General features: G+C 49.1%; 1 protein-coding gene across 1 annotated transcript; it reads right to left on the bottom strand.

Moving 5' to 3' along the window:
- Nucleotides 1-5,908: 5,908 nt before the first annotated feature.
- LOC103848243 lies at nt 5,909-11,872 on the bottom strand. Its single transcript, XM_033287650.1, has one exon. The coding sequence runs from the start codon at nt 11,840-11,842 to the stop codon at nt 6,008-6,010; it is 5,835 nt and encodes a 1,944-aa protein (XP_033143541.1). The 5' UTR covers nt 11,843-11,872; the 3' UTR covers nt 5,909-6,007.
- Between the last annotated feature and the right edge of the window lie 1,247 nt (nt 11,873-13,119).

Below are 13,119 nucleotides of genomic sequence, written 5' to 3'. Positions count from 1 at the left end.
CATCACACACGGTTCACTTGGTTCTACCCTTTAAAGACGAAATCTGATTTTTACTCTGTGTTTGTGCGGCTTAAACAACTTGTGGAGAATCAATTTGAGTATCGCATACAACAGTTTCAGTGTGATGGTGGAGGGGAGTTTATCAGTAAGGAGTTTCTCACACTGCTGTCTCAAGCCGTCATTCAACAGAGAATCTCTTATCCTCATTACCCCTCAGCAAAACAGTTTGTCTGAGTGAAAACATCGACACTTGACTGAGCTAGGCCTCACTATGATGTTTCATGCGCGTGTTCCACAACAGTTTTGGGTCGAAGCCTTCTTTACCGCAGTGTTCCTCATCAATCTGTTGCCATCAACTGCTCTTCCTGACAACAAGAGTCTGTTTCAGCTGTTACATAACTCTGCTCCAGTGTATACAGCTTTAAGAGTTTTTGGCTGCAAGTGCTTTCCCTCTTTTCGTCCTTACATGCAGAATAAGCTCGATCCCAAGCCTCTGGCTCCGATTGGTAACCATTGCTTAATCGCGGAATCGCAGAAATAATAGTTAAGCTGCAGAAAAAATTAACTAAGTGGCGGAAAATTTTAAAATTTGCGGAATGGTAGAATATATATTAAATTGATTAAACTATTTTATATGATATTTAATTTTTATAACAAAAAAAATTGCAATAATTAAACTAATGATTACAGATCTGAAAAAAACTAAAATGTATTAAAACTATTTTAGTTTTTATTATAAATATCTAGCTTATCTTTCAATATGTTTTAACAATAGATTAACATTTTATAATATAAAAGTTATAAAAAATTTTTATTTACAACATAACTATTCATCATTAAACATTATTAGTGTGTATTTTAAATTTTAAGATAGTATTAACATATAATTGAATAATATAAAAGTGTTAGTTTTGTAAATTTTTCCACCATAATCTACTAAAACTCACTTTTCCACTTAATAAACTTTCTCTTTATAATTTTGTCAGCAAAAACGCAGGTTTGCGTTTTTGCATTTTTTTTTCATTCCGCAATATTTTCTTGATTGGTAAAATACTTGCGGAATTGCGTTTCACGTGCCATTCCGCCATTCCGCATGGTTACTGTTTAAGGTGAGTTTGGTCTCGGTGAAGTAAACAATACTAAAAATGGGTCGAACAGAGGCGTTTATTAGATTTCGAGATGATGTTACAAAGGTGGAGAAAGTAAAAGCAGGCCGGAGCTCGTGAGAGCTTAAACCGGAAAAGTACAAATAGCAGAGAGATGATTGTACGGATGATAAACCCTAATCTCGCCGCTAAGTTTGTGTAGCTAAGTGTCGATGCCTTTCTCCTTTGCTTTCCTCTCCTTTTATACTCTGTTCGATTACCTTAACCTAATCTCTTTTTACTGATTGGGCTTTGTCGGCCCTTCGGGCCTGATTATGAGATGCTCGCTCCGAGCCGTTTAGTCGATCAGCCTCGCTTCGCTTGCTCTCTGCTTCGACTAACAGCGTTTCCTGGCTAAGCCGATACCCCGAGAATCGGCTTCCGAGCCGAGGTTGACTCGATCTGCTGGATTGGGCCCTTTGTTCGATGGGCTTTGTGGATGGGTTAAATCCATCCCCAACAGTAAGTCCCCCCCCCAGTTCATTGATGGTCGAGCAATCGATCTTCGATGAATTTGATATCTTTGGTTCGGAGAACAAAAGGTTCAATCCGAGCAAGTGGCTGATCGTTGAGGAGTCAATCCGGTTAATCGACGCTTCTCGACCGAGGGAATGGATCGACGCATCTGTTTATCACGCGTTGCGATCGTGAGTTAAACGCTTACGGATCGAGAAGACAGATCGACGCATCTGTCGACCACGCGCCTAATTGGGTTTAGGCCCACTTAGGCCTTATTAGGCGTAATGATGACGCCTTGATCTCTGCGCTTATCTCTCCCTATAAATAGCGCACCCCTCTCCACTTCTTTTCATTTTTCTCCGCAGCGCTAAAGGTACTTTCTCTCTCTACGCTCCTTCTCTCTCTTTATCTCTGTTTTTAGATCTGCGGTTATCCGAGATGTCGTCGCATCGTTTGACGCGAGAGCAAAAAGGAAAGGGGGCGGTATCTTCTCGGGATTCTGCTGAGGATCCCGACAGTATCCATCACGGAGCAATGATGGATACGGAGAATATGGATTTAGCGCAGCGTCTTTTGGTCTCGGAAGCAAGAGAACAGTTCCGGGGTGACGACGACGGTCAAGAAGCGGTCGACGCCTCGATTGTTCCGATCAGCTACTACCCTGGGAACATCTTCGCCGAGGAGAGCCCACTGGAGGTTTGGAGAATTCGACCTTCGGTCGTCGATGGACAAGATTGGTCCAACGTTGAGAGGACGAAGTCCACCGTGGAGTCGGTGGAGGCTATTCTCCGAGATCTCAATGCACACGGGGTCTCGTTCATCATCCCAAAGCGGGATCAGAGGCCTTGGTCGCCCCCGAAGGGGTATCAGTGCATCTACGAGTCATATTTCCGGAATGACACGAAGCTGTGGTTCCCGATTCCTCGAATCGTCACGACTTATGCGTTCCGCAGAGGGGTCGCTTTAAGCCAGCTGATGAACGGGTCTCTTCGGCTGATGGTCGTTCTATCGGTAATTGCGGCCGAGGCGGGGACGTCGATGAGTGTGAGGTCGTTCGAAGAATTGACCTCAGTTTCAATTTCCGATGATGGGCTTGTCTCGACGAGGATGCGCCCAAACTACAACGTGGTTACGGGGTATCCGACCAAAACCTCGGATTGGCAACGTTCGTACTTCTATGTGAAGTCGAACAGGTCAGCGTTCGAGGAACCTCCGAAGTCTGGTTATCGCGTTCTTTGGAATGCGGAGATGGGTACTGCACACTGCCTTTCGTGATGATTGTAGCGTATGCTCGTCTAACGTGTGTTTTTTCTTCCCTTTTTTTTTTAGTTGGTCACCCGAATCTCGCCACGTACCCCGAGGATTGGAGGGAGAGTGCTCGAATTGTTGCGTTGCAGAAGCAAGATCACTGGGAGGATTTTACTCGAGAGAGGATTCAGAAATCTGTAGACCGGATTGCCAACCGTAAGTCTCCACTACCTTTCCAGGTTCTCGAGTAAATGAATGATGTCTATTAAGGATTTCTCTTTTTGCAGAGAGCTGGATCTCGGAGCCGCATCCTCATATTAACCAATCGACATCGAAGAGATTATCCCTTTTTACGAGAGCCGAGCAGAAGGAGATCAACCGAGCTAAAACGATGAAGCAACTACCAGACCTTAGCCTTATTGTAGCCGGGAAGGTCGGAGCCAAGCGAGGCGCTTCTGAGAACAGGGTTGGTCCCTCAGGATTGGAGGTCGTAGTGGCGACTCCAATTGCCACTGAGCAGGCGCGTACTGGCGGCTCCTCGCAGGGTAAAAGCTCGAAGAAGAGCAAGAAAAATGCCGAGGGTCCGAAGGATTCCTCCGAGCCGGAACATCCTGGTGCGGATGGTTCTTCTAAGAAAGGGGGGAAGAAAAGGAAAGCCGGGGACCCGCCTTCTGAAGATATTCCTAAGAAGAAGAAAATGAAGAAGAAAGAGACGGCTCCGCCCCGCTCATCCTCGGTATGCGAAGAGGAACTTCGGGCTCTGGTTCCTGAAGCTATCCCCGAGGTTGGGACCTCGGAGGATGATGAGAACGAGACCATCGCCCTCCGCCGACGGAGACGGGAGAGTCAAGTCACCGAGGAGGTATCCCGTGGAGCCTTAGCCGGTGATCTGCGTTCTACTGAGGTTCCGAGGGGAACATCGACTTCGGGAGGACAGCGGGACCGTTTGAGGAATGAGTCCCCTGCTCATGTCACGGAAGGATCTGAGACCCGAGTATCTGGTCGCCCTAAGGAAACCCCGGCAGATGGGTTCAGGTTCGAGTTTAACCGTGAACTTCCGCTGGCTTGCTACCCGGAAGATTGTGCTCGCCTGTTACGGTTGGTCAAAGGCGGTCCCGATCAACTCCCTTCGGTGGGAGATCTCATCTTCAAAGATGAGTATGAGCACGCCTCTTGCTCGTCTGTAAAGGTAAGCGGTTGTTCGTTCCCTTCTTTTCCGAACCTTAAATTATTTTGGCTAAGTCTTTTGTGTTTTGATCAGAGCCACGGCGACTGGAATGTTCTGGTCGGGAAGTACGACACAGCCCTCAGGCGGGCCAGAGAGCAGACCCGTGAGAGCGAAGAAGCCAAGAAGAAAGCGGAGGAGGCTCTTCGGGTGTCTTCGCGGGAAAAGGCTGAAGCCATTGCTCGGGAGAAATCTCTCAGGAAAGCGTTTGACGAGACGCGAACATCTGACGCGGCTGAGCTGCAGATGTGTAAGGAGGCGATGAACAATCTCGAGTTCATGGTGGATAAGCAGCGGAAGGAAAAGGCTGATCTAGAGGCAAAAATCGCTGCGGAATTGCTAAGGCACTCCGAGGAGATGGATAGGCTTCGGAAATCTCGTAAGTACGAGGTCACGCACGAGAGGGTTCGCGTGCTGATTGCCATGATCGCTAAAGCCGAGAAACGCTTTCACAGGATTTCCCTTCGTGAGGACAAGAGGGACAAATACGACGATGCTCGGTGTCTCTATAGTCAAGCCTTCGGGACGAGGAAATGTCTCGAGCAGATCAAGGCCTCTGGTGTTGAGATCCCGCAGGAAACCATTGACTTCTTCATCGGGCAAGAGAAGCACTACGAGGAAGAGGCAGAGCGTTTGGAGGTAAAGGAGATTCCGGCGGAAGATCTTCGCCTTTCTCCGCTAGTGTTGGAGTCTCGATTTTTGATCGAGGAAATTTGGCGTCAGCTTGATCCGTTTGGATCAAATATTGATTTGATCGATTCGGAGGCCGCTATTGCTCTGCGTACTCCTCTTCGTCCTGAAGATCCGGTGGAGAAGCCCGCTCAAACTGCTGTATCCTCCAACCAGCCTACCGACCAAGACATTGACCCTGCAAAGCAGGCATCAGCAGGAGCGCTTGTTCCGAAGGACGGAGCCGTGCCGACTATCGTGCTAACGGATTCCCCTGCTAAGGCATCGAAGAATGCCAGCTCATCTGCTTCGTCGTCAGAGGACCCGGAGAAAGGTGATGATGCTCTTGCGGGGATGCCTACTGCAGACGCGACTGCGCCAGCCCCAACCAAATTTGGTCGTGTCTCGGGTCCCGGAGAAGGATATGGCCGTGGCAACGAGGATCCTCCCGTGGTTGATTGATGTCTGTTGTCATCTGTTGTAAAATTTTTCTATTTCGGCTCCTTGAAGCCTTTGAACTTATCTGTTGTTGTTTAAGTACTCGGAAGATTTCCTTTGCCCTTTTTTCTTTAGAACTCTGAATGATTACAAAGCGTTTTTTCCTTTAAGTGTGTTACGGATAACCGCTAACGTCTCAGTCGATTATGAAATTATTCGTTGCTCGTTAACTCAATCCCATTGTTCTTTCTTGTGATAAGTCGGGAAAGAGTTAAGACGAGAATTTTCTTTTTGATAAGTTTCCGAGGGAAAGGTATCTGAATGCTACGCCGTAATCGAGAAAATTTGGTCGGCCAACTCATTATTTTTCGATTTGCGATAAGATCCGAAATTCCACTTCGTGAATTTGGTCAATGATTTACATCATCGGTGACTCTGTTTTTCCCTTCGTTCGATATCTGATCAGGATACGTTCGATTAATTTGGGCGAGTGCTCGTGCGCCGCTTTTCGAGTTAAGGGGCTGGCATCGTTTGCTCGTGAGAGGGACGAGATGAATAAAACTTTTTTTTGTTTTGGGTTGTTGGGGCTGGACCCCGTAGAGGGGATGCCTACGTACCTCCGAGGAGGATCAAGCCTTTCGTAGTTCGTTTTAGTCCGAGTAAAAGTGACTTGGTAGTCATTTACTCGGGCGAGTAGAAGTGACCGTAGGGTGCATCTGCTCGGTTTTTTTTTTTTTTTTTTTTTTTTTTTTTTTTTTTTTTTTTTGGCGCGAGCAAAAAGGTGATGTAGATCATTTTGCTCGCTCCGAAAAGTTAACTCATTTTATGAATAAAAACGGCGAAGATGCATGGAGTTCCAAGCTCGTGGGACTGCCTCTCCGCGGGAAGTCTCGAGTCGATATACTCCTGGTTTGACGACTCGGGTAATTTTATATGGTCCTTCCCAATTCGCGCCTAGTTTTCCAGCGTTGGGCTCTTTGGTGTTCTCGAAGACTTTTCTCATGACCAGATCACCGAGCTCGAGAGGACGCGAGCGGACCTTCTTGTTGTAATAGCTCTCGATTTGGTTTTGGTAATTCTGGATCCGAAGTAAGGCTTGGTCGCGCTTCTTTTCTAGCCCATCGAGGGCATCTAGCAGCATCTCTTGGTTAAGCTCAACGTGCTGAGGCATCTTAGACCGGCGGAGACTCGTTACATTGACCTCGGCCGGAGCCATCGCCTCCATCCCGTAAGCGAGTGAAAAAGGAGTAGATTTTGTCGCTCCTCGGGGGGTTGTCCGGTGCGACCAGAGCACACCGTCGAGTTCATCGGCCCAATGTCCCTTTTTGAGATCGAGGCGCTTCTTGATTCCGTCGATGATGATCTTATTCGAGGATTCTGCTTGTCCGTTTCCTTGAGGATATCTCGGCGTTGAAGGGCTTAGTCGGATGTTCCACTTGTTGCAGAAATCTTTAAAGTTTCCGGCCATAAACTGTGATCCGTTGTCCGTCACGATCTCGTATGGTAGGCCGTGGCGACAGATAATGTTCTTCCAAACAAAGCCGCGAACCTCCTTCTCTGTAACCTGAGCGAAGGCTTCTGCTTCAATCCATTTGGTGAAATAGTCGGTTAATACCAGCACGAAGCGACGTTGGCGAGAATTCGGCATTGGTCCGATGATATCCATCCCCCATCGCATGAATGGGTAAGGTGCTGCGGAAGTTCGCAGTAGCTCGGTTGGACTATGGATACTCGGAGCGTGTCGTTGGCATTTGTCGCATCGCCGGGCATATGCTTCGCAGTCGGTATTCATAGTTGGCCAGAAAAATCCCAAGTTCCGAATCTTCAGGGCAAGTGACCGACCTCCAGAATGGTTTCCACCTGCTCCTTCGTGAGTCTCCGCCATTACTAGCTGCGTTTGCTCGGCAAAAATGCATTTCAGGAGGACCTTGTTAGCCGTTACTCGGTAGAGTTCTTCTTCCATGACAACATAGTGCGCGCTGCGCCTCTTTAATCGTCTTGCGGCCCATTTATCCGTTGGAAGTGTGCCCGTGGTGAGGTATTGGATGAATTCAGTCCTCCAGTCGGGTAGTAGCTGATCTTGATCTATCATCTCGGAGTCGTCGTTGGTCTCTGATAAGGGCGTTGTTTCGGGTTCTGTGGTGACGAAGTTAGCTGACTCCGTCGAGATGTCGATGCTTGGTTTCTCGATTCGGTGGATTGGAATAGTTCTCTTGACTTGATCGCGTAGCTTGCTTCCGAGTGCTGCTAGCGCATCCGCACAGACGTTTTCTCCACGAGGAACCTTGGTGAGCTCGAAGAATTCGAACTCTTTAGCCAATGCTTGTACGACTCGGAGATAAGCATCCATTCTGTCGTTGCGCGCATCGTAATCGCCGCTGAACTGACTGGCGACGAGCTGTGAGTCGCAGTATGCACTGAGTCGCTTAGCCTTGACTGCTTTGGCGAGGCGAAGGCCTGCGATGAGTGACTCGTACTCTGCTTCGTTGTTTGATGCTGGGAAACCGAAGCTGAACGACTGTCGTATGAGCTCTCCCGATGGGGATTGAAGCTGAACTCCTGCTCCAGAGCCTTTGTTTGTCGAGGAACCGTCGACATGCAGGATCCATGTTGAATCCGAGGTTTCCAGATCTTGAGCGAGTTCCGGAGATAACTCTACGAGAAAATCGGCGAGGACCTGAGCCTTAGCAGCGGTTCTGCACTTATAGGTGATGTCGAGCTCTCCGAGTTCGATTGCCCATTTGGTAAGACGGCCGGCTCTGTTCGTGTTTTGCAGGACGGTTCTGAGCGGCTGGTCGGTGAGAACTTCTACTGAATGTGATTGGAAATATGGGCGGAGTTTCCTCGCTGATTCGACGACGGCCAGGGCCATCTTTTCAAGTGTCGGGTACCGGGTTTCTGGTCCAGTCATCCTCCTGCTCATGTAGAAAACAGGTCGTTGTTCTCCTCGGTCCTCCTTGATTAGCACGCTGCTGACCGCGGCGGACGAGACCGCAATGTAGAGGGACAAAACGTCGCCTATATCTGGTTTCGCCAGGATAGGGGGGGTCGTCAGGTAACGTTTGAGCTGACCAAAAGCCTCCTCACATTTATCGTCCCAGACGAATTTTTTGTTTCCTCGGAGGAGATCATAAAAAGGGAGACATTTATCGGTTGACCGGGAAATGAAACGATTTAGTGCTGCAATTCGGCCTGTCAGTCGCTGGACTTCTCGGCAGTTTCTTGGACTGGGTAGATCGAGCACAGCTGATATTTGCTTGGGGTTCGCTTCGATCCCTCGCTGCGTCACTATGTAGCCTAGGAATTCTCCGGACGATACGCCGAAGGTGCATTTGGCCGGGTTTAGCTTCATCTTGTACGCGTTTAGGATGTCGAAACACTCCCGTAAATGCACCAGGTGGTCGTCTGCTCGGATTGATTTGACAAGCATGTCATCAATGTAGACTTCCATCGTTGTACCGAGCTGTTTGGCGAACATGCGATTGACAAGCCGTTGGTATGTCGCACCGGCGTTCTTCAACCCGAAGGGCATTACTTTGTAGCAGTACGTTCCTCGATCGGTTATGAACGACGTCTTCTCTCGGTCATCAGGATGCATCATGATCTGGTTGTATCCCGAGAAAGCGTCCATAAACGTGAGCATTTCATTGCCGGCAGTTGATTCGACAAGCCTGTCGATGTTCGGAAGCGGATAGCTGTCTTTCGGGCAAGCTTTGTTGAGGTCAGTAAAATCGACGCACATGCGCCACTTGCCGTTCTTCTTCTTGACCACGACTGGGTTAGCAAGCCACTCCGGGTAACGAACTTCTGCTATCGAGCCCGCGCTTAATAATCGCTCGACTTCCTCAACAACTGCTTTGGATCTTTCGGGACCCAGCTTTCGTCTCTTCTGTCGAATGGGCTTGATGTTTGGGTCTACGTTTAGCTCGTGAGTTGTGATGGACGGGTCGATTCCCTTCATGTCGGTCATCGACCAAGCAAAGGTAGATAAGTTTTGCTTCAAGAAATCCGTGATAGTGCGCTGCATCTCGTCCGACAAATAAGCGCCAACTCGTAGCACTTTACTCGGATCCGATTCGTCGACTGGGACTTCGAGCACCTCTTCTTTTTGTGGGCAGATCTTGCTTACAGGAGGGGAGATCGAGTTGACTAGTGATTGAGATCGCTGCAATTTGACCGTGGCGATTAGGAGATCTCGTGCAGCCCGTTGATCTCCTCTTACTGTCTTAACCGTACCGTCCATTCCCGGGAATTTAACGCACTGATGATACGTTGATGCGATTGCTCGCATGGAGTATAGCCATGGGGTACCTAGTATCACGTGGTAGGGAGCCTTGGTGCTGACTACCGAAAACTTGACCATCCGAGCTACTCCCTCAGCTTGTACCGAGAGACGAATAGTTCCCATGATCACTTCAGAGGAGCCGTTGAAGCCGGTGAGAGTTCTGGAAGATGGCTTCACGTCTTTTAAGTCGATTCCCATTTTTTCGAGAGTTTCGCGAAAGATGATATCGACCGAGCTTCCGGTATCGATCAGCACTTTGGTGACGTCATATTTGTCAATAGCTAAAACGACGAGAAGAGGGTCGTTGTGAGGAAAGTTTACTCCGAGAAGGTCTTCGGTCGAGAAAGAGATTGGAGGATCAGCTGGGGACTTCTGTGGCCAGCGCTGCGAGGTATCCACCATTCGTCGGTGATCTTTGACCGCTCGTACAGAATCCCCGCACGGTGGAGATCCTCCCATAATCACGTTGATCCGCGGCCTGGTATTCGATTGCTTCCTGGTGAGAAGAGCTCGGAGGTCTTCGCTTTCTTTCGGCGGATCCCCGGCTTTTTTGTGATCTAGCTTTGTACGCAGATCACCGACTCGCGCGTTAAGTTGATCTCGTAGGTCGACGATATGGTTACCGTCGGTAGTTGCCAGCGAAGATCCTGGGCTCAGCGAACGCTTACTTCTTTTGGCGTTGAGCTCGGCTCGGAGATCGGAAGATCCGGGAGTCCTGTCGTTCGTCGCCGTGGTCTTTCGTTTGAGAAGTACGCGCAAGTCTAATGGGTCGAGGGTTTCCTCGAGATCGCTCTCTTCGTCTGATGAAGACTCCGGTTGGGCGCGAATAACTTCAATCCTTTGTCTAGCTGCCGGCGGATCTTCGTCGGCCGAGGCGTCATCATCGTCGTTTGGGTGTGGGATTTGCTCGGCATTCCTTGGCTTTTGGTCGTCTTGGCGCGGTCTCGCCGGATTTTTTCGCTGATTTTTCCTATCCTTGTTTCTGCTCCAACTGTTCTCGCTTCTTGGCTTCGGAGGAGGAATCTTGATTTCACCGCTTTCAAGTGAGGAGAGGAATTGCGCGAAAAGTGTTTTGCATTCTGATGTGTCGTGGCCTTTTACACCGTGGAGTTTGCACGATTTAGTAAGCCCTGGTGGGGTTCGGGAAGATCCTGCTGCCGAATCGACCTGGGCGACCGTGGCTGGGGCGGTTGCTCGGGGGGATTCGCTTGGAGGATCCGTTTCCCGATGAAAGGTGTTCCACTTCTTCCCGTTTTCGTCAACAACGTAAAGGAGACCGTTCTTTCGGTTATTTTTATCGCTTGGGGCATGCTGACGGGGTTCGACGTGAGCCGTGACGGCGCTCTTAGGAGCTGATTGCTTCGCCGGGTTGTGCTTGCTCAAGATGGCTTTAGTGTCTTCTTCCATGCGAATGAAGTTGTGGGAACGAGCAACGGCATCTTGCAGCGTCGTGGCGGTGCATCGATAAAGATCTTCTCGGAACTTACATTCCACAAGGAGATTATTCCTCAAGGCATCAACGGCAATGTGGTCTGGGATGTTGATCCTTGACACGACGGATTTAAAGCGCTCCATGTAATCACGAAGATTCTGGTCCTTCGTTTGCTTGAGGTTCCAGAGGGTCGAAGCCGTTGCTTCGCGCTTGGTGAACATGATGTAAGTCTTGAGGAAGGCCGAGGAGAGCTCTTTGAAGCTTCTAATTGAATTCTCTTCGAGTCCTGAGAACCAGGTTAAGGCTTGCTCGTTGAGTGTTTCGATGAAGAGTTGGCAGTATCCCGCATCTCTTTCGTCGGGGGCAAGTCTGGCCCTTGCTACCGCAATATTGAAGGCTGTCAAATGCTCGACGGGATCTCCTCCTGGTTTGTACTCTGGAAGACGCAACTTGTCCATCTTTCGGAGTTTAACCTCCGTCAGTTCCTCGGTGAAAGGAGTACGCGATGTTGATGCGATGACACTGTCAATCTCGGGTACTGCGCTCGTTGCTTGGTGGATCCTTGAACTCATTTGTTGGAAATTTAGTTTAAGCTCGGCGAGTTCTCGGACGGTAGATGGATCTGACGTTGTAGGAAAAACATCGGCGGCTAGGGTTTCCGCGAGTTGGAGAGTAGGATCGACTGGGTTCGTCGATCGTCCTTCCGCCGGAGTAGGGGGGTTTGTATTGAAAAGGTGACGACGAAGCGGTTGAGAGTTACCGGTGGAGGCGCTAAGAGCAGCTACGATAGCGGCGAGTTGATCGTTCGTCGTCTTCTGAACTTCTTCTTGATGAGCAAGTCGGGCTATGACTGAACTCATGAACTCCGACGAGAGGATGGGAGGAGGCGTGAGTGCCGGCTCCTCTCCGGAGGTATCAGGGTTCGTACCTCCGGTGGTCATATCGGTCTAGAAACGCTAGGTCTGTTCGGCCCCACGGTGGGCGCCAATTGTTTAAGGTGAGTTTGGTCTCGGTGAAGTAAACAATACTAAAAATGGGTCGAACAGAGGCGTTTATTAGATTTCGAGATGATGTTACAAAGGTGGAGAAAGTAAAAGCAGGCCGGAGCTCGTGAGAGCTTAAACCGGAAAAGTACAAATAGCAGAGAGATGATTGTACGGATGATAAACCCTAATCTCGCCGCTAAGTTTGTGTAGCTAAGTGTCGATGCCTTTCTCCTTTGCTTTCCTCTCCTTTTATACTCTGTTCGATTACCTTAACCTAATCTCTTTTTACTGATTGGGCTTTGTCGGCCCTTCGGGCCTGATTATGAGATGCTCGCTCCGAGCCGTTTAGTCGATCAGCCTCGCTTCGCTTGCTCTCTGCTTCGACTAACAGCGTTTCCTGGCTAAGCCGATACCCCGAGAATCGGCTTCCGAGCCGAGGTTGACTCGATCTGCTGGATTGGGCCCTTTGTTCGATGGGCTTTGTGGATGGGTTAAATCCATCCCCAACAGTTACCAATCAAAGCCTCTGGCATGCGCTTTTCTGGGTTACAATGAGAAGTACAAAGGCTATCGTTGCTTCTACCCCCCTACAGGAAGGGTTTTCATCAGTCGCCATGTTTTATTCGATGAAACCTCCTTTCCTTTTGAAAACTTGTACATCAAGTATCACACAGATACAAACTCCAAACTTCTCAATGCCCGAAGAGATGCTCATCTTGCTCCTTAGGTTGTCTCCTCTGATCAGGGTTCTCCTAATGACGAAGAGTTTCCTTTAGCTCCAGTGCTGATCATCACCACACCAGCTGCTCAAGAGGTGGTTTCTCCTCCTGCATCCCCTGTTCTTTCTGATCATCAACACTCTGATGATGAGGATCCACTCCCAGAAGCTCCAATTGCTGAACCACCTCCTCTTCATCATATGACTACATGAGCTCGCGCATGCATCATCAAACCAAACCCACACTTTGCCTTAATCACAGTAAAAGATGAGTTCACCGAACCGCAGTCTCTCAAAGCCGCGTTACAACACCCTGGTTGGAACAAAGCAATGGGAGTGAAAATGGACAGCATGTAAGAAACAGGAACCTTTGAGCTTGTTCCACCATCTGATGATCAGAATCCGTGGAGTTGTGGCTGCGTGCATAAAGTTAAGAGAAATGCTGATGGTTCTGTTCTGAAACTGAAGTCGAAACTTGTTGCCAGAGGCAATGAACAGGAAGAGGGGCTTGATT

Source organism: Brassica rapa, chromosome A03 (genome assembly GCF_000309985.2).
Source record: "Brassica rapa cultivar Chiifu-401-42 chromosome A03, CAAS_Brap_v3.01, whole genome shotgun sequence".
Classification (NCBI taxonomy): Eukaryota; Viridiplantae; Streptophyta; class Magnoliopsida; order Brassicales; family Brassicaceae; genus Brassica; species Brassica rapa.
The sequence above is the reverse complement of the archived record's forward strand: the minus strand, read 5'-3'. Positions and strand labels throughout refer to the sequence as shown.